The 23,041-nt window shown below is 33.7% G+C and overlaps 1 protein-coding gene across 1 annotated transcript in view; it reads right to left on the reverse strand.

Moving 5' to 3' along the window:
• The window catches only part of LOC145269490 (mediator of RNA polymerase II transcription subunit 13-like), a 292,786-nt gene that overhangs the window by 106,434 nt on the left and 163,311 nt on the right, over window positions 1-23,041 (reverse strand). The window contains exons 4-6 of the mRNA XM_080125217.1: window positions 10,995-11,075; window positions 6,473-6,618; window positions 5,043-5,225 (exon numbers count right to left, since the gene is read on the reverse strand). Of these exons, the coding sequence (XP_079981343.1) occupies window positions 5,043-5,225; window positions 6,473-6,618; window positions 10,995-11,075 (410 nt within the window). The remainder of the gene's footprint in view (window positions 1-5,042; window positions 5,226-6,472; window positions 6,619-10,994; window positions 11,076-23,041) is intronic.

Raw genomic sequence — 23,041 nt, forward strand, 5'->3', positions numbered from 1 at the left:
ATCATAAAACAGCATTTTCGGTAATGTTTTAAAAAAACTAAGAACTACCTGTAGCAGCAATACTATCAGCAATAGCACAGTTGTAAACGGATGGTTTTTTTGTTAATCTTTTATTAAAGAACGAATTAAAAAAAAAAAGTATTAAGATAAAAAAAATATTCTTACATATTTAGTTTGTGTTATTTTGTTAATTAGCTTAATTAGAGCTCTTTGGTTATCAGAATATATAATTAAAGCAATCCCAACCAATCTGGCCTTATTTCTGGTCAAATTTTTGAAATATTTATATGGTTGAAAAGACAAGAAAATAAGCTTTGTAAATATGTAACCTGCGTGTACTTTTATCCATTGCATTAGGTTTTAACGGCGAATTAAACATGGTTTTGTTTTGAACAACCAAAAATGTGAAATGATTCATTTGGTTCCCGTGTGCGAGTGGTACCCCTCCCCTATATATATATATATATATATATATATATATATATATATATATATATATATTTTTTTAATTTTCTTTAACAACAACGCTAAGTCAGTCCTCAATAAGCTACTTAAAGCGTCTAAAAAAATCCTTCCTAAAAGAAAAATGCATGATTTCTCTCCCATAAAAATGAATTGGTCAACTGTCCTAAAATACTAAAATGGTTTTGAAATAGTGAATTATTTTACATTAAATTTATGCGAAACCAACCCCCACTCTAAATTCTAAAATTGTTTTTGTTTTGTTTCTATCAAGTCCTCCGGATTTTCACACATAATTTCCCTTAGCTCTATCATTAACCCAAAGTCAGAGTAGTACCCCGCCCCTCACATAATTGCACAAAGACCCTCTTAAAACCACACAATCGTCTTTAGAAAAATAAAAAAAAAAAAAGCGTGCAGGATTTTTTTCCATAGGAAAAAAAGGTTAACTGCCCTAAAATGGTGGAATGGCTAAAAATAAGGAATCATTTTACATTAAACTCTAAAATAAATTTTTGTTTATCTTATATTAAAGTTTTTCAAGGTTTTCACACATAATTACCTACAAAGGTAGAATCACATATTTTGAAGAGGTGGTTAGATATGAGGGGGGGGGGTAATAGAAGGTATTAATCTACAATAATATCAAAGAAATATTGCAATATATTCATTTTTTGACAGTCTTAGATTTAGATTTCAGTTTTCTGTACATAAAATGCATTACAATTCAACTTTGAGTTCTCTTAACTTCTTTTCTTTTAATGAATACATGGCAGTTTTAAGGAATTGCAGCATATTTATGCGCATTTACTGTATATTGTTTGGAAACCATTCATTTCTGGAGATTTTCAGTAGCATATTCAAATCCCTATCACAAAAATACACTTATATGGCAAATTTCATTACTTAATCTTGTGTTTTAACAAAGATATGACATTTTTACTGAAAAAGTGTAAAAAATGTGACGAAACGCATATGGTCTTAAAGAGGGAAAAATATCCAAACGTGAGGCACAAAAACAGTCATAACTTCCTTAATTTTAATCGGATTTTCAAAATTTAAAAAGATACTTTCTTAGCTCATCAAGCACTTTCCACACACACACACACATATATATATATGTGTGTGTGTATATTATTTTTAAAATGTGATTAAATAAAATAATAAATAAAATAATAAAAATAATATATAATATATATATACCGCTCCCCATGTGGGGGTAACAAATTGGTTAAAAAGGGAAAATTATTCCCAACTCGCATTTAGGTAAAAAAAAAAAAAAAAAAAATGCACTTTCGTAAATAATTGAATTCATTCAAAACATATAGCTAAAACCAAAACAAAACAACATCTATATATATATGTGTGTGTGTGTATATATATACACCGATATTGAAATATTTGAGAGCATTTCAATTTTTTCATGTGTATTACTACTTGAACTATCGATCACACAACACTGAAATAAACAGAAATTAGTAATTATACACCAAAGATTAAAATCTATGTTCAGATGAATAAATAACGCGTACAGAAATATGTCCGCAAGTTGAAATGCAAGATGTCCATTTTAACTTGCCGACATTTCTATTAGGTTGTGCATACGTATACTAATCATAGCTCAAAGTTGTTTAATTTTATACGGCATAATCATGTTGACACACCAGTTACCCACCGGATCACCGAAGTTAAGCAACGTTGAACTTGGTCAGTACTAAAATGGGTGATTGTTTGGGACTTTCAGGTGCTGTATGTGCTCTCCGCTTATCTCAGCATTGTTTCCAATCATCCTGGACTTGTCCTTGCCACTGGACTCGAGCAGTGCCGATTCAGGAGAGGTGTGGTTCGAGATTGCACAACCGTTCATCACAATTACACGCGCAGCTGCTCCTACAGGGGGTATCCTTTGTCTTTTGAAACTGAATGGAGGCATTGGAATTTTATAGCTTATCTGTTAGGTCAACTCAAACGGCAGCAAACTTGGCTAGAGCGTTAAACATTTTGACTTTGATTTTAGCTGATGACACCCAAGTCATTTTTTTAAAAACTTGAAATCAATACTATTTATAATATTCAATAGAGAATTGGCTCTGTAATGACCCAAAATCTGCATACATTTAAATATATAAAGTGTATTTTATGACCAGCAGGTTGGGCGTCCCCCCTGCTGTATACAATAATTTGTTCAACAGTGTGTATATATATATGTTTTGTTTGTTCTACGATATATTTTGAATGAATTCAATTATGTGAAAGGGCATTTTTATCTAAATGCCAGTTGGGAATAATTTTCCCTTTTACCAATTTGGCATATATATTGTTTTTTGGATAATCATATTTTAAAAAGAAATAAAATTTATATATATATATATATATATATATATATATATATATATATATACACATTTTTTTTTTTTATATATACAATCATTTCATTAGCCTGGAGTGAGGAAAAAAAAACAGTAAAAAAAAAAAAAAAAGAAAAAAAAATGGAACAGATACTACACTTTAAAAAATCTATTTACAAAATTTTTACAAAAGTCATTAATGAATTAAGCACAATGCCATTCAAAAAAGTGTGTGTATGTGGGGGGGATCTATGAGCATCCTTGTCACTGTACCTAATATTTGTATAAGATTTTCCAAGCCAGAATCCTCAATCACCATAATACCACATTCACTCCAGGGGTTATCTTAATTCGATTTGGGATTCTTAAGTTTTTTTGTTTTTTTTAAACAAAAATTAAATTGTTTTATTAAGAAACAAAATAATTTCATTGTATCGTGGAGTGGGGGAAAAAACAAACAAAAAAGTGACAACATGTTAGTAAGACTCTCCCAACCCTTTCTAAGTGGTTGATCTCCTACTGTTTTCTGGCTTGTTGGAAACCGAAAACAAGCAGAACGATCTCTAAGTGAGGCTAAATTCTAGATGGGAGAAATCTGAATTTTGGCTACGGAAGAAAAAAAAAAAAAAATGCGTCTTTGAATATAAAAAAATAGCATTTTCTGAATTTCTGGATAGAATGGTGCACATGGTCACATTATTTACTTAAATTGTTAGTGTAATTCCGTTTTTTGAAGAATCTAAGAAATTTTAAAAATTCATGTGTATTATTGTTAATGATGACAATACAGATATTAAACAGATTCTTTGCTTATATTAAAAAAAAATCAATTTGTTTATTTCAGTTTTTAATTGTGTTTTCTGGAAAATTTTTTTAAGAAAACTAAGAATTGTAAAATAATTATGGAAATAATTATGGAATTGTGTAACAATTATTTGTTAAAATCAAAATCATCATTGAATTAAAAAAACAACAGTCAATAAAATAACCTTTTCAAAATATAACCTTATAACTGATATCACATATACATAAAACTAAACTGAATGGTTGACTATAGTTTAGGGCGACCCAGAGGTTTCCTTTTCATTAACTGGTACACCTAGGAGTAGGGGAGGCTGCCACTCTTCTTAGGATTACTCCACTTGCCCTTAACCCTCCTGCTATGATGCTTAGTATTTAGCTAAGTACTAACAAGTGTCAGTTTTTAAAAGTTTTTGTAGGACTCAACCAAGGATTGAACCCCATTCTCCTGGCCAATAAGTGAACACTTATTATGCCAAAGATGGCGTGTCTATTGTGAAAGTTGAATTAACTTGAAATAGACTGTTTTAACTTTACTTTTAATGTAGGAAATATGACATAACATGTTTGACACACCGGTTCCCGTTAGATCACCAAAGTTAAGCAACAATAAGCCTGGCCAGTACCATATGGGTGACCACTTGAGACTTCCAGGTGCTGTATGTGCTCTTCACTTATCGCAGCATTATTTCCAGATGTCCTGATCTTCTCCTTGCCACTGGACTCAAACAGTGCCGATTCAGGAGAGGTGTGGTTGGAGATTGCGCAACCCTTGCCACACAAGTACACGCGCAGCTGCCCTTACAGGGGGGGGGGGTATCTGGAGACTGAATGGCGGCAATGAAATGTAAGAAATAGGCCCAATTTTCACACTAATTCATTGAGATGCACATACGTGTAAAATCACTGTACGAGAAAATAAAAAATAATTTATTTTATTTAATTATTTGGACTTGTCACCTTATTTGCCAACTCACCACGGTTTGGTCAACTAATCCTCTGACTGGCTTTGGGTTGATTATAGGATTAGTTAACCAAACCGTGGTGAGATGACAACAGCTATTGAGGGCAATAATTGTTGTAGATGCAGTTGGAGGATTCAACATTCTTATCTCGTTGCGGTTAACCTGACGAAGGCCAGAGGAATAGTTATCCGAAACGTGAAAACAACTAGAAGATGGCGATAATAGTCCGCAAATAATTAAATAAAATAAATTATACAAATTACTCATCTCCAAAATCATTCCAAAATAATTCAATAATATAAAAAATAATGGTAAAAAATCTGAGTCCCTATTCTGTCAATTTGTTGCAATTTGGCTCTTGCTTCAACATTTCTATTTTGGGTCGTTATTTTGGACCAATTTTGTTCCAACATTTCATATTCATTTATCAATTCATTATATTTCCTCAAGACAAGAAAATACTTACCAATAATGACTTCGACCATGGTGGGTAACTTATTCAGATTCTCACCCGCTGCATCTTTGGCATCAATCACTTCCCCAGGGTAATATCGACTCCATTCGTCCAGTAGAACACGTGTCGTCTGGTCAGTGTCTCGATAAGTATTACCTGTCAGTGTAGCTGACAAGCCATACGGGGCCAAAATAACTGTTTAAATAAACAAAAAAAACTTCAATAATGAAGAAAAATATAACGTCTATACAGATATTATCAGCCGAACGACAAATTTTATTGTACAACTAAAAAAAAAAAACAAAACAATGTAATCATACCATTTTTACCATCATATTTCACTAGGTCGGGATTCGGATGTTTTTTGGGGCAACCCTCGGCCCTGAAGCCAAAAGAGTTTAGGCAATTATTGAAGTGGCTTTTTCCCCTGTTGATTGAGGAATAGCTTTGGTCCTGTGCAATTCTAGGAAGTCCATCCTCCCAGACTTTGCCCTATCCCTTTGAGAAGGGGTTAGTTTATTGCTAATCGCCTGAAGCACTCCTATCTGGGAATGCCCAGGGATTTTTGCATGCCAGAATGTTTTTCCTTTATGGTGCTGGTTTTTCAAATCCCACTCTCTGACCCTTATGTCATATCATCATGCCGTAGGAGGGAGATAGCTTGGCGGTCAAGAGGATTGTTGACATTCAAATTCTAGTGTTTAAAATCCTCGTTGATGGTCCGCTTCCAAGTTGGGTCATCCAACTTCTCTCCTGCAATACACATCTAGGTTTCTGCATTTTCTTATACAAAATCTCCCCTCTTATGTGGCCCAAACATCATAACCAACAAATCGCTAAAAGCTTATCAAACTTTTGTATGTTGGATTTGCTAATAGGATATCACTGGTAAATTGAGTTTTGTTTTTTTCAGAGCCGAGGCAACGCAAGTAAATTCATGGTTTTAGGAGTTAGAGTCATAGTATAACCTTTAACATTTCAGGAGTCAACCGCTTGATCAGCTTTGTAGTTGCATTTATGTCGATATTTACATGCAGCCCACCTCAGCATGGTGTGACACAAGGTCAGAAAGTGGCCTAGTAAAAATTGTCTGGGCTTCTCTGTTAGCATTTCCCGGTAGGGGCGCCTTAGGCAACAAGCAATAAACTTGCCCCACCCGAAAACTGGGTGGCAAGGCTTGGAAGGGTGGACCTCCTAGGTAATACCCAGGTGGCGTACCTCAGCCCGACAGATACTGGACCAGTTTCTGAACCTGCACAATAACAGATTCTTGATTAGTATTTCAATCCATTTTCCAAGCAGACAAAACAGCAAGAAGACTCAATCCATTAAAAATAATGGGGGGTGTGTGTATAAAAATGTAATTATATATATGTATCACTTTAAAAAAAAAACATGTTATATACACCTGTTATATAGAGACGAGCATCCAACATACGTACCTTGTAAAGGTGAAGTACTTTCTTGTACGAGTGTGAGGTGCTGGGGTGTCAGTCTCCATACTGGTGGGTGCTGTTTGATTTCTATGCTGGCACACACACTACTTTCTCCATGAAGAAAGAAATGGAAGCAGAATGAAAGATGGGAACTGTGAAAAGAAAAAGGAAAAAAATAAATAAATAGACAGAGAATGAAAAGAGAAAAAACAGAGAATGAAAAGAGAAAAAACAGAGAATGAAAAGAGAAAAAACAGAGAATGAAAAGAGAAAAAACAGAGAATGAAAAGAGAAAAAACAGAGAATGAAAAGAGAAAAAACAGAGAATGAAAAGAGAAAAAACAGAGAATGAAAAGAGAAAAAACAGAGAATGAAAAGAGAAAAAACAGAGAATGAAAAGAGAAAAAACAGAGAATGAAAAGAGAAAAAACAGAGAATGAAAAGAGAAAAAACAGAGAATGAAAAGAGAAAAAACAGAGAATGAAAAGAGAAAAAACAGAGAATGAAAAGAGAAAAAACAGAGAATGAAAAGAGAAAAAACAGAGAATGAAAAGAGAAAAAACAGAGAATGAAAAGAGAATAAACAGAGAATGAAAAGAGAAAAAACAGAGAATGAAAAGAGAAAAAACAGAGAATGAAAAGAGAAAAAACAGAGAATGAAAAGAGAAAAATCAGAGAATGAAAAGAGAAAAACAGAGAATGAAAAGAGAAAAACAGAGAATGAAAAAAGAAAAACAGAGAATGAAAAAAGAAAAACAGAGAATGAAAAAAGAAAAACAGAGAATGAAAAAAGAAAAAAAAAACAATGAAAAAACAAAATAGAGAATGAAAAAACAAAATAAAAAGAGAATGAAAAAACAAAATAAAAAGAGAATGAAAAAACAAAATAAAAAGAGAATGAAAAAACAAAATAAAAAGAGAATGAAAAAACAAAATAAACAGAGAATGAAAAAACAAAATAAACAGAGAATGAAAAAACAAAATAAACAGAGAATGAAAAAACAAAATAAACGGAGAATGAAAAAAAAAATAAACGGAGAATGAAAAAAAAAATAAACGGAGAATGAAAAAAAAAACAAAAAAAAAATGGAGAATGAAAAAAAAAAAATAATAAACAGAATGAAAAAAAAAAAAATAAACAGAATGAAAAAAAAAAATAAACAGAGAATGAAAAAAAAAAATAAACAGAGAATGAAAAAAAAAATCCACTTTGGTGGTAAGCATTCCTTCAGGAACACTGACATATCCGTTGTTATGGGGGATGAAATATTAGGTTTGTAGCAAAGTTTATTAAACTAAAAAAAATGACAAAGTGCACGATAACGTTTTGTTTCTGAATTTTTTAGATGAGGACTGATTCGAATTATTTGTTCTCGTCTCGAGTGTTATTCAACCTCTGACCTTATTCATGTGTATCTTGTTGAACTTGCCAATCCGAATGGAATTTTAAACAGAACACTTTTACTTAACGAGGGTAACATGTTCTTGTTCCATCAACCATGACTGGATAAAGGTCTTAAGTAATTCACAATTGTATTTTTCGGTCGGCCACACTGAGAATTAAAACTTCAACCTTCAGGAGAATATCAATTTCACAATTGATTTTTTTCAAGTACTCTAACCACTGTGCCACGAGTCATATTCTCCTGAATGTTAAAGGTTCAATTCTCAGTGTTCATATGAATGGTTGATATGAATGGCTCTAGTCTCAAAGAAGCACCTTGCTTCGATAAGATTCTTGGACTGACCTGAAATGTAAAACTTGATTTAAATCGGTTGCCAAGGTCGCTGGAAAAACGGTCACGACATTCTACCGCTCCAGAACTCTCGATGCAATCCTTTACCTGTATAAGGGCCAAAGGAGTTCTAAAATGGAGTATTATTGTCGCATCTGCAGAGGAGCTGCTTGAAGCACATTATTCTGCCTTGACAAAGTTCAAAATCTCCTTTGAAACCTGCTAGGTAGTTCTTTTCTCTTCCCTGCAGCCTCTTTCACACAGAAGAGACGTTGTAAATCTGGCCCTACTCTATTGCTATTTCCATGACAGGTAATTGTCAAAGATTCAATATATGGTCCGCCCTGTGCCGGACTTTCACAAAAAGCACTTGTCTATCTGCAACCACTATCCGCAATATCCTCCATTCTCTAACTGTACCTCAATCTAAATGCGAGTTCCATAAACAAAGTTTCTTTCCTAGGACTGCCCAGCTGTGGAACATAGTTAAGTCCAATGTAAACAAATTCTTTTTGAGTCATCCCTTTAAAGAGTCAATTTTTACCTAATTTCCATCAGTGTACATACATTAATGCCTCTAATATAGTCAGAAGAAATGGAAAGGTTGGAAAACCATGAATTAGTATCATAGTTATGGCTTAAATTTCATAAACATCAGATATAGGCATTTATAGTTTTAAAGATGTTCTGCGTGAATAAGTCACTTAGAGGGTAACGTAGAGATTCAGGACAAATTCTATCGTCTCCTTCAGAGAATTTTATACGTATACAAATTTCATCAAAACAGGATATACAGTGGACCCTGTAAGACTGCTTACAAAATTTTCAGCTTACGAAACGCAATGTAAAATTTTTGTTGGTGCATACAGAAAAATTTTCGGATCAGAGTGACAGAAAGACTATTTTTCAGACACGTAATTCTTTGAAAATCTTTTTAAAATTTTTATTTGATTTAAAATTGTTTTTAGTACTTTCCCAGAAATATTTGTGTGGATTTTTACCTGGAAAACATTTTTTCTTGGACTTGAATTCATTTTTTTCTACTTACCCACCCACCCCAATATGCCTGCCGATAAATAAAAATTATTTTAAAAATTGAAAATTAATGTACACATTACAATGTTTAACGCATTTAAAGAATATAAACTGAAGAAAGATTTTCTTTTTCAATTCATCGTACACCTTCTGAAATTTTCGTAAGGGGTGGGGAGTTTGTTATTTTTCTTAAAAATCGCAAATTAACTGTAAGAAAGTAAATACTCCATTTCATTTTGAATCCTCTTTCTTCCATGTACCTGTGTGCTCATAGATTCCATAGACGTCGTGACCTTATGAGTAATGATTAAAATAACGATTAAAAAGTTTGTTATATCTCTCAGTTGTTTTCTTTTTATTAAGCAGAACTTTATATTTGGATGCAGGGCTCTATGGACAAATTTATCTTTAGTTGACCTTTGACAACTAAATATTTTCGTTTACTAGCCAAATAAAGTTACTAGCCAAACCCACGTGATTTTTGGAATATGACATCTTCGTCTTGTGACACTTATGTACATACTAAAGTTTTTTTTTCGCATTATTTTTTTGAAAAGTGTAATCTATATATATAAAAGCAAAAATGTGTATGTATTTTCGCTTACTGTCAATAATGTTCCCCACTCTTTATCTGTGCCTAAATCCAAACGTAGATTCCATGAGCAGAGCTTCTTTCTCAGAAGTGCACGATTGTGGAACTCTTCCGTTCGCCTGTTTCCCACCTGACTATAACTTGGATTTCTTCAAGTCCAAAATAAACAAATTCCTAACAAACCGCCCCCTTAAGTAAGACGCTCTATCAAATCTCAAATATTAATGATTACTACAATACTATCTCATTGATTACTGTACACGCAATAACCCTTATCTTTGAGTGGCCTCCGGGCCTTGATAAGTGGTGACCCCCATGTAAAAAAAATTAAAAAAAAAAAAAGTCCAAGAAAGGCTTTATTCCGAAAAGTGGTCGGTTGGCTCACAACTTCTTAAAACTTTTTTATATCGCATATAAATCATAATATCTACGAGTTAACGGAGGTCGTCTATCTTTTTAATTTGTTTGACTTTGAAAAGATAAATATTCAAGATTTTTCGCTCACCACATGTGGATTAAGCTTTTTCATATAATAAAAGCAACACTAATTCTGGCAGTATTTTTCCGGTCGCGATCGCCAAAAATGTCCGAAAGCAATCGGCTTTGATCAATGTGGAAATTTTCCTTATATCAGACAATTGTTATTCAATTTGGACATGGGGAGCTGCCACCCCCCAAACATCTTGTGAAAATAAAAATAGAAAAAAGCGTTTTCGCAGTGAATAAAATACTACCCTGCAGTCAAAGTTGACCTCATTAAATCATTAAAACGTGCACCTGCCAATTCTAAATAATTAAATAAATTCAAACATGTTTCCATTAGTATTTTGCGGTAGCCCAGTGGTTAACGTCGCACTTTTTTTCACACTTTAATTTCCAACTTTGTCTCAAGGGTTCGATCCTCATACTTGGTGGCGGGTGTCTACTTAAATAGACATTCCGACGAGTTATTTACGGGCGTCGATTCCATGGTCAAGTGGGAGAACTGCCGACTGTCAACACGACGGTTGTAGGTTCAATCCTTGGCTTGGGAGAGATGCTAGTCTAGCGGCACTGATGAGTTGTGATACAACGAAACAGGACTGTATGTCGATGACTACATATATATATATATATATATATATATATATATATATATATATATTGTACAGAAAAGTGATCTTACCTTCGATCTGATGATGAATTTTGGTCATAAGGCTGGACAAACCATTTTCCAAGCCGGATGAAATTCTTAGTAAGTAGGCACCTGTAATAGAAAAGAAAAACGTTATGAAAGTAAACCTATTCATAAGTGTGATTAATATTGTGCATGTGCATTTAATCAATAATTAAGAAAAAAATCTGACTAAAGAAGGAACAGTCCAATTTTGACCAAAGTTACTAGCCTAACATCAAAAGTGAATTTGAGAAGTTTTATCACCGCACAAGCAGAAGGGCCCAGTGTATAAAATCAATAGTAGGTTCTTTGAGAACACAGAAGTGCGTTTGACATGAAGGTTTCTGTTTGGGGCAAAATCAAATCATGAAACTTGACTTCTTCATTTTAAACATCATTTCAAACCATTATATACACTTTTTTTTTATAGAATAGTACGTTTTCTACAGTGCAATGTATGGTGGACTAAAGCTTCTTCCGCATGCACCTTGGTGGGACCTTGATAAGAACAGACAATCGATCGATTTGATTCAAGAAACAAAAAAAAAAAAAAAAAAAAAAAAAAAAAATGGCTGATTTCACCGATTTTGATGACAATAAAAGTATTGGAAGCGTGGAACATTCGTCGATCCTTATTAAATTTTGGGCAACGTCAGGTCTCCTTGCTAGTTTGTTTATATATTTATTTATACCAGATTCTAACTTATCATTCACTAAAGTTTTCAATTAAGGATTATTTTGTGAAAAAAAAACTTAAATGACAACAAGCGACCAACGAAAGCTGACAACAGTTCATTTCAAATGCTGCTGTTCGTTCTCCCTGCAACATGTCTTTTCTTCAACAAGTTCTCTCAAGGGACATCTTCGTTGGTTTGGTTTTTATTCACAAAGCCATCGATCCAGCCACTACTCAGCACTGGAAAAAAACGATGCAGAGGACAGCTGAAAACGTGGCACAAGACAGTGAAACAGGATGCCAAGGTGATCCTGAGTCCTCGGCTTTATGGAGTTCACCACTGAAATCAAGACAAGCTAATGCTTGTATATGCTTCCGCAGTAGACTGTCACATCTGGCCAGCATTCGTTTGGGATACAGTAAATTCTCTAGATCAAATCAATCCAACCACTTCAGGGTGAATGCTGAAACAAGTGTAAGTACCGATACTTATATTACTGAACCCGCTTCGTTGCAGCTAAAATTTCTCAACTTGTAGTGTTAAACTGCAAGACCCCAGAAAATGTTTTTAGGGATCATCTTTTTGAAAAACAATTCCTACTGGATTAATTCAGTTGACCAAACAAAGTTTTGGTTAAAAAATCAAATCAATATATTCAAAACGAACAGTCACTCAGTACAATTACGTATGCTTTGAGAATAACGACAAAATGTCTTTATTATTTTCTTTTTTTAATTGACAAAGTTTTGCTGATCAATATTTGATCCAACATTAATCTGAGCATGTCACATGAACTAAATTTAAAATGTGTAGGATTTTCTTTCTTTTTTTATCACGTCTCATGCGAATATCAGTACGGCATAATTACGGCAACACACTTGTTTCCATCAAATCCCCAAACTTGAGCAATATCGGTACTAAATGGATGACCATTTGGAAATTTCAGGTGCTCTATGTGCTCTCCGCTTATCTCGGCATTTTTTCCAGTCCTCCTGGACTTTTCTTTTTTACCACTGAAATCAAACAGTATCGATTCAGGAGAGGTCTGGTTGCTGATTCTGCAACCCTTGACTCAATTACATGTGCAGCTTCCCTTATGTAGAGTATCCATTGATTTTCAAGACAGAACAGAGGTGATACTCCTTACGTGAAACGAAATAATTTAACTCTGGGAAAGAAAAGTCTGTCAGTCTCAATACTTGAGCAATATTTACTAATTGCAATGAATAGTAAAAGGCCAGAGTAGTTAACACTAAAGAACTTGCAGACCAAAAACAACAATTTATGTAAAATACAGTAGAATGAAATTCTCTGCCAAACCCAGCTGGTTTTAGCATTTGAAAAGATGCTTTAAACAGTAAAATTACAGAAATGTTTACATTAGGAAACACAAAAGGTGGAAATGATTTATAGGATTAAAAAAAAAAAAAAAAAAAAAAAAAAATGGAAGGATAAATAAAAGTAGTGGAAACGATCAAGTTTTTTTTGTTGTTTTTTTTTCTCGCTAGTTCTATAGTGTAATTGTTTCTATAATTTAAAACAAGCTGGGTTTGGCAGAGAATTTAGTTCATGCATTTTATATATATTTCTTTTTATAAGAGTTCTTTAGTGTTAACTATACTATATGACAACAACTATAACTGTACTTTTACCACAATAAAACAAAAATGAACTAGGAAGGCAATAAATTTGAATTGACATAGTAAAAATTTAATTAATTTGTTTTAAAGATAGAATTGGACGTAACCAACTCATGAGGTACACTGAGGAGCGGTCCTTGGATGAACTGTCTAGTTGTTAACTATGGCCTTTTTTAGATTATGAATCAGCAATTTAAAAGACACAAACCGAGCAGCATCTAATATTTCTGTGATTTCATTGGATGATGAAGAAATTAGCAAGTCATGGTAAAATGTTCAAAATAATGCACTTTTTGTTTATCATCAGAAACATTGATCGATTTTTTCCCCGTTTTTTTTATTTATTTTTTTAAAATTTTATTAATTCACTATCGTTACATAAACATGATTATTTAATTGGAAATGGATCCATACACAATTGTACCCGTTTTTTTTTTTTTTTAAATTTTATTTTTCAGCTTGCAATATTGGATGGAGTAAAAAAACAAAACAAGAACCAAATGTGCTAATATCTAATGTAACCTCAGACATATAGCAAACAAGGTAGTTATGTCTCTCCCCATGACAAGATGTGACACAAGAGTCAGAAAGTAGGATTGAATAGTCACGGTCCTAAACTAAGAAGAGCACTCTGGCCTGCAAAACATGCTTAGTCAACCCTGTTTACTGCCTCAGGTGTTTAGCCTGAAACTAATGTCTTCTCAAAAAAAAAAAAAGGTGAAGCCTAGAAGTGCACAAGATCAACAACATAGTGCAGTATATATATATATATATATATATATATATATATAAAAATTTTCAGTGGTGGTCTGGACTTTGTTGCCAATGGAAAAATCTCCGGCAGCAAACAAGTGAAAGCAGGTATAGAATAAGTATCCCAAACAAAAATTTTATTTTAATCTATAATATAAATCTCACCTGTCTGTTTAAATGTATGTATGTCTGCCTGCCTAAAATTTTTGACAGAGGCGACAAATTTTCATGAGATCGGTATCATTTTGAAGCTCGACCCTTCGGACGACAAATATCAAAAAAGTGGCAAAAAAAACAAAAAAAAACATCAATTCCTTCATCCTCAATTGGGCACGTTTCTACAGGGAGGGGTCACTTTTTTTGCCAATATTTTTTAACGTCATTGTCTCTTTTCGATTGTCCAGCCTTAATTTAAACTTACGTCACTTCCGGTTTGGTGATGGACGCAACAGCCAATCCGTCAAATATATATTTATTTTTTTCACATTCTTTTCCTCCTTCGCGACACGGGTTCGAACCTGCCTGCCTACAACCACTTTTTTTTTTTTTTTTTTTTTTTGCTCAACACACCTGCAAACCCCCGGACAACGCCGGGCACCCAGGCTAGTTATATCTAAAAACTATCAATGTGGTTACATAGATCTTTGCAAAATATAAACAATGATACCAAATTCATTTTGATAGTTCAATTAGCCACTATAAATTACGACGGGTCAAAATTTGATAGAGATTTTGAACATTTGCCATCTTGTGTGCTAGTTACCCAGAGGCCAATTTTCAGAGTTGTATATAATTGAAAATGCTACTTCAAACAAGAACCTCCTTACAAAAATAGAATGTCATCTTGTGGTAAATGAGAATTAATCTCATAATGGAAGCAAAAAGCAACCCTCAAGAAAATGTAAAAAAATAACAGAAAAGCGTAAATAGTCCCATCGGGAGGTTACCCTCGGCACCAAACCCAACAATATAGACAATTATTGAAGTGGATTTTTCCCTGTTGACTAAAGTATGGCTTTGTTTATGAATGTATGCTTGTAAGTTTAACTCCATTTTTTTTTTTTTTTTTTTTTTTTTCAACACAAATTCTGATTGATAAATTAACCTAAAATATTGGTCAACTTACTTTGTACTCTCTATTTCCTCATTTTTAATTTATGATTGATTGCAACGATTTGAGTTGCATAGTGAATTTAAAAAAAAAAATCTATAGAAAGTATTAAATAAATTTAAATCTCAGATTTAGTTTCAGATAAAATATTGATCAGAGCTTAAGGCAAAAGAGAGAGGTAATTTTTATTTGGGTTGGGATGTTTTTTTTTTTTTTTTGTAAATTCTACCCGCTCCATTATGTGTCAACTGGTTAATAATTTAAAAATAAAAACCTATGACTTTTCTCTCATTCTATTCTTGTGTTTGAGACGTTTCAAACAAAAATATGCCATTTCTGATTAAAAAAAAATTTTTTTTTTTTTTTTTTTTTAGATGAGGATTAATTATTTGTATTCTTCAGACTATTGCTCTCATCTTGAGTGTCAGCTTTACAATGCAAAGGCCTGTGGTACAGTAGGTAAAGTACTTGACTTGTAGCGACATTCACCCAGGGTGGGTTGAGCCAGCTCCAATGGAGTTAACCACATCACACATAAATGCTGCCCACCCTCAATGATCAACTGCAGGGTCAGTGGCATGATCTAGCCATTCGTGACTCCAGCGTTGGACACCAAAAACACAAGGACCAGATATGAGTTCCATGTCTGCCTTTATTGTTGCGAGCCATGCCTTGAGTTAGCCACCTCGTCGCTAAGTTCAATTAATGGGTGCATTGGGTGCTACCAATTTATTGATGAATACCTCATCCAACCGGCACAACACGTGGTTGAATCACTGGAGTCTTATTTTGAACAGAGTGTTTTCAAATGTTACATTTAGCATGGATGGTCGAGGATGCGAACAATAAAGTACATGGTAAAATTCACTTGTAAAGTTACACTATTCTGGAGGTTGAAGGTTTAATTCCCAGTGCGGATGATACTCAAAAATACAATCACGAATTACCTGGGACTTCTACCCGGTTGTGGCTGACAGAACAAGTCCATGCTACCCCTATGGATAAAAGAAAGGATTCCATTCAAAACTGTGCAGATTCCCCGAGTTCAATAGAAAGACTCCAGAGTTTGACAAGATACACCTGAAGAAGGTCAGAGGTTATATCGACGAAAACGTGAAAATGACTCGATGGAATACTGTTGCCACATATGGGCAGGAGCTGCTAGAAAAGACTTGTCCTGCCTTGATAGGGTTCAAAATAGACTTTGTGGCCTGATGGGAGATGTCCTTTTCTCTTTGCTGCAACCTCTTTCTCACAGAAGAGATGTTGCAAGTTTGTCTCTACTTTATCGTTATTGTCATGGAAAGTGTTCGACTGAGCTTCAATCTATGGTCCCCCCCTCGCCAAACTTTCACAAGAAACACTAGACTAGCTGAAAACATTATCAATAATTTTCCCCACTCTTTATCTGTGCCTAAACACAAACATAGATTCCATGATCAAAGCTTCTTTCTTAGAACTGCACGCCTGTGGAATTGTCTTCCGTTTTCCTGTTTTCCAGCTGTCTATAATATGGTTGTCTTCAAGTCCAACGTGAACAAGTTTCTGATGAGCCGTTCCACTTAAGTTAACAAATTTACCGAACTTCCATTACTATCGATTACTATATTGTCCTTTTGACTACTCTACACTCTTTAACCCTTATCCTTGAGTGGCCTATCGGCCTTGATAAGTGGTGACGCCTATGTAAAAAAAAAAAAAAAAAAAAAAGAGAACAATAGTCCAAAGAATAACTTTATGTACGACTTTATTCTAAATCACAACTTAAAGTTCAAAGTAAAAGACACATCATAAACATGATACCTTTAATCAATGATATCATCTGACAAGACACAGACCTCACTAGTTTTCCGCGGAATCAAGACAGCAAATTGCTCAATAGCCTAACAGTTCTTCCCTTTGCAAACAGCAAGTTGCTTATATAGGATGTGACTTATGACAACACTTTCGCGTACTCATTAGCAGGACTCTACGGACAAATTTATCTTTAGTTGACCTTTGACAACTAAATAGTTTCGTTTACTTGCCAAATAGAAAAGTTAGTAGCCCCAAACTCGCATGATTTTTAGAATATGATATCTTTGTTCTGTGACAAGTATGTACATCAAAGAGTTTTCTATGTTTTTTTTTTTTTCGTTTTTTTTTTTTTTATTAAATAAGTGTAATTCTAAATATACAACAAATTTTATGTTGGTACTTGAAGGTATAAACATTCTAATTTCTTCAGATGTTTTTTTTTAAATAGCCTTCGTTAAAAAAAAAAAAAAAAAGAAAAAGAAAAAAGTATATTGTTATACTAAACTATTGTTTAAATAATTTTACTTTGTTCGTTTTATTAAAAAAAATAAAAGTTGAGATTTTTCACTGAATAGTGAGCTTTGGAAGATTGTCAGTGAAAGAAACGCAATCGCCAAAAGATAAGTGTTTCATTATTTCTAGTCACCACTCTGAAAAATCACTGCCAAAAACGACTGTTTCACTTGCAATGTTGAACCCTGTCTAGTAATAAAAATGGTGACAAACTCTAGATATGTAGCTACATCAGCGATAATCAAAGTGCAGTATCTGTTCTTCAGATGCTGCACTTCCCATTTCTTGTTCTCTTTCGGTGGAGGAGCAGTCCTTCACGACAGACAATTTTTTTTTTATTTTTGTACGTTTTCTCCACGTTAAAAAACGACCCTGGTGTCTAACTCTGTCCCGTGGGGAGGCATTGTAAATAAGTACATCAGCAATAAAAATATGCTGAGCTTCTAAACAAATTTATTATTCAATTGATCGCTATGGAGATGAGTGGAGCGAACAGCCAAATGCACACGGAACTTCCTCAAATGTCAGTCTATTAAAGATGCACCACGCAGGGGATCATTGTAAAATTGATCAGGTATTTATTTGCTCCCCCACCGAGCAAATTAGGCACAAGGCCGATTTTTAATGTGAGGAGTGAAGGGGAAATGGGGACCAACTCCCCGGGGACTAGGGGAGCTGGATAGTGATAATTGGTATGAAGGGTTGCCCCTACATTGACCAAGGTCTTATCTGTGGGGTCGCCCCCACATAGGGTCTTTGCTTGCCGTATCTGCCGGAACAGACACTACACTTTGATCTTGGCCCGAAGACCATATCACGCTAAGGAGTGGCTATTCATTGCCATTATTCAAGGGAGCATCTGGAACCTGCCAAGCCAGCAGAACATCCAATAAAACTCCTTGACGTTCTGAATACAAAATTTTTTCTGGTGGTTGCAAACAAATTTTCATGAATATTTAAACCGAAAATCTAACATTCATATGGCTACTTACACAGAATAAGCGTCACATTCTTGTTGGAATTTTTTGGACAATTTATGTAAAACGTTGGAAAGTGCTGAAAGTTTCATGGCGATTATTATTTAAAAAAAATATTTTTTTTCGAAAGATGCTAGCTAATTTTTTTTATTAAAACATTATTTCTGTTCTTATGAAGATAATTCAATGAAATAGATGAAATGAAACAATATTCTTTTTGTTATAAAAAAAAAATACAATGAATAATTATTGTACAACTTTTATAAAACTTTAAAATTAAAATAAAAAAAAAACACTTGTTGTAAGCTAAGTTTAATGAATAAATATTTATTTTTTTAATGAATTCTTTTTGTTCAAATCAAGATAAATATTTAGCTTTTTATATATAACTAGCGGGGTACCCGGCGTTGCCCGAGTGTTTGTTTCCGGGAGGGGGGGGGGAGTTTTAAAAAATGTTATGGTAGGTAAGTAGGAAGGATCAAACCCGGAGTCATGAGTAAAAGTAGGAAAATAAAGTGTGAAAAAAAAAAAAAAAAAAAAAAATCTGCAACGTTAACAGTTCGGCCACCAAGAAAAGTCCATTCCAGTTGTTTAGGCAAAAAAAAAAACAAAAAAAAACGACTACGGTAGGTCGGCGCGAACGTGAAAATATAATGTGAATTGTCCAGCACACTAACCACTACGCCACAGAGCACTGCAGCTTAGTTTAGTGATTTTAAATAACTTCACATGAAAGAACTACGAAGCCAAACCGGTGTTCTCTTCTCAACTGTTCCTTGTGAACGATCCCCAAACGGTGTTAAGTGGTGGCAGGGGGAGGAGGAATTTATTAGAGAGAAAATATTTTACCACTTCCATTGATCTTAACCGATTTTGGCCGTGACTTCTCAGCAGAAAAAGTATAGAAATCTAAGATTATCGAGGAATTTGAGAAATAATAAGCTTATAACACACCTCAGATATTGTTCTGCCGTTTGTGCATATTATATTTGCATGAAATATCTTGATTTTTAATCCTATTAAGGTCAAAATCCGACGGGAAAAAATGAGTTCATTTTATTTATATAGAGAAGAGATAAACCAATAATAGCAAATAAATTTTTTTTTTAATCATGTTGGATGCTGTGATTTCATTGGCTCAAAATTTTGGCACCTTCCAATGTTTTACGTAAACTGCTCAGAAAATTCTGCCAATTACGGTCCTTATTCTGTACAAGTACCATCATATTTTGTCAATAATTGAATAATTAAATGACATCGTTTTATTGATACATAGAACAATCATTGTCTTAAATTTAAATTATATATAACTTACAACCAGAATCTATATAAATGTACTAAAAAAAACACCATTCTAAATAAATACATTTCAAAAAGTGACATTCGTTTTATTGATTTATATATAGCTAACAATTATTTTTTTTTTGGTAAAAAGACAAAATAGCTATTATTTTAAAAAGAATTAAATTACCACAATTTTAAAGAGACATATTCGTTTTATTTGCTCTCATTCGCAGCCATTAATCATGTCTGATCTCGGTTCTGTGCCTGGTGACGGGCGGTGCGATCATTCTTTGCGTCAGGCTCACTTCTCCTGCCATAACAGACAAAGTTTATCCTTGCCTCTCTTGAGGCCGCTGGTGACCTGATGCTTCCACAGATCACACTGGTCAGCAAGTGCCTCGAAGCTTCCAAGATCTATGCGAACCTCTTTCGTATACCTTTTACACGTGTCTTTGAATTGAAGTTAAAGGCGACCACTTCTTCTCTTGCCGATTAAGTCTTTTTGTTAACAGATGACAATACCAATTATTTTCATGGAAGAAGGAAAGATCAATTTTTTTTTAAATAGCATTGATCCTAGTAGATATATATTATTTGAAAAGGAATACTATTAACAGTAAATTATATGGCTTCGTGTAGAAAGCACCATCTAATTTCTGTGAGATCCTGCTAATATAAAATGGCTGCCTACGTTTTACAGATAGTTTAATATTCATTTTTTTTTGTTTAGTTTTGAGTGGGGTGAGTGGGTGCAGGTTAATATTATCATATTCGTTTTACACGCTTTTGATAGTTTTAAGAAATTGATTTCCAAATTAACCTATCTCTGGCCAGTTCTTTATTTATCCCTCTTTCTCTTATCACTTCCGTGTTTTTATTGGCTTTCCTCTATTACCTCAATTGTTTTAAATTTACTAACCAACAAACTCATCTATTCTTTCAGCGTGACCATACCATCACAATATCCTGTTCTACACACTGTCAAGATTTAATCTTTCGCCGAGATCATCGGATCAAAGTCCATCTTTAAGTCACACATAACACATCCATGATACCATTCTGCTACCATTTCTCTCTATGCAACACATGTCCTCAACCCTCACTGGTCAGCTTTCACTTCTGTATATCATCCCACTGCATATATACGTCTGATAAAACTCTTCTCTTGATCGACAACAGTAACACTCTGCTAGTTAGTAATGACAGTTTCCTAAACTTCTATCCATACATAATGTTCTTTCAATCCTTATTGTTCAGATTTCATTTCATCACATAACTAGACTTGATCGACTGCAGTAACTCTCTGTGAGTTAGTAATGATGGAAGTTCCCTGAACTTAACCCGTTCACGCCTACGTAAGGTTGACTTTGATGACTGGGATTGAATTCCATGACAAGCAGTAACTGTCACTTCCTGCACTGATGGTTACATAAGCATATAACACTAGGGTTTGTAGACATAAAAAATATATTAATATTTATTAAAAAAATTATATGTGCATGTGTGTGTATGTGGGTTTGTAATAATTTGTTTACTGATTGGAATAGTATTCAAGTATACAAATAACAAAGTTCTTTTAGATAGCTCAATAGCATGATACTAGAGCTATAAATATTTTTTTTTATAATATATCGCTTTAGAAGGAATAGACACATTGTTCATTTAAAAAAAATTATGGTTTTACTGGCAACAATTACATACAACCGTTTCAGCCCATAGTTGGTATTTAAGTATATGACTGAATTATAATTATACCAGCTGGGCAACTCATCAGCGCCAAAAAAAAAAAGTGGATAAAGAAAAAAAAAAAAAAAAATTCTCGAAGTCTCAACAATCCAGTATTCACAAATTTTTTATGGGCCAAAACAATTGTATGCATGTGTTGCCAATAAAACTAATTTTCTTTTAATGAACAATAAAATAAATGTCTATTCTTGGTAAAGCAGTACCTTATAAGAAATTATATATATATACATACACACGTGTGTGTGTGTGTGTGTGTGTGTGTGTGTGTATGTATATATATATACATACACACACACATACGTACATACAAGTTTTTTTGTTTTTTTATTTTAATCATCACAAACGCTTTCTAAAATAATGAAAATATAAACTTGCCGTTCTGAAAGATTCTTTAACAGTTGATTTTAAAAACAAAAATATACACTTTCAAGTCATATAAGGAGGCTATTACAGCACATCCGGCAATGCTAAGTTGTCATATTTATGGCCTAGTCTGCAAACAAATCTAGAAGTGGCTTGACCATATTATCATCCAGACACCTTTACAAGAAGGAAAGTTTTTTTGTGTCACTTATGTGTACTTTCATATAGGACTAAAGCTGGATTAAAAAGTCACCTACGTGCATACAGACGCACAACACTTAACTGAAGCGATGGCAAGCTTCTGTCAAAAAGCAGCAATCACACACACACGCGCGCACGCAGTGTAACCCGGATATAAGAGACTCGAATATAAGAGAAACTTTCCCTGGTGCCAAATTAGAGCCTGTGTTAATGTACAGAGTAACACAGATATAAGAAACACTAACAACTCCGGATATAAGAGAGTTATAGGGGCAGGCTTAACAGTCTCTTATATCCGGGTTACACTGCGCGCGCACGCACGCACACACTACATTAAATACAAAAAGCCAAAGTAAGAAATGGTTAATCACAATAGTTAAAATGTTTCCAAATAAAAATTAAACCACAAATGTCCATAACAAGTGACTATTAAATTCTGATAAATTGGGTTAATTATTCTAGTTAAATTTTTATTAGAGTTTGCTAATCCATAACTAACCGTCATTGCATTTTCGATAGATTTGCGTTCTGTGGACAAATATCTACATGATATCTAATCAGCATGGAGAATCGAAAGTCACTAATTGTGAGAGGAGGTGGGACGGTGCCGACAAACTTAGAACCAACAAATCTAACCACAAGATCGAGGTCAAATGTACAACAAAAATTTATCAGCTACAGCAGATTTTAAATCAGACATTTTTATTATTAAACATTTCCCAATCATTTAGGTTTGCAATGTAAGCGCATATTTATTCAGACAAATGATTTTTCTTGCTTCGAAAATGGTCAGCAATAAATGGTGTAGACAACCCCCACCGAATGAAAAAAATTCCTTTTCCAATATCATCTATTGGATCTGTGCTTATTAAGCAGTTTAATTAATAGCATTTGGACAAATACACATTTTCTTTTTCATTACGTTTATTTTATTTAATTTATTATATGTGAAAAATTCATAATTTTTAAGCAACACATTCATTTCCTTTTCCAT

The sequence above is a fragment of the Euprymna scolopes genome, chromosome 45 (assembly GCF_053919585.1).
Source record: "Euprymna scolopes isolate OS-2025 chromosome 45, ASM5391958v1, whole genome shotgun sequence".
Taxonomy (NCBI): Eukaryota; Metazoa; Mollusca; class Cephalopoda; order Sepiida; family Sepiolidae; genus Euprymna; species Euprymna scolopes.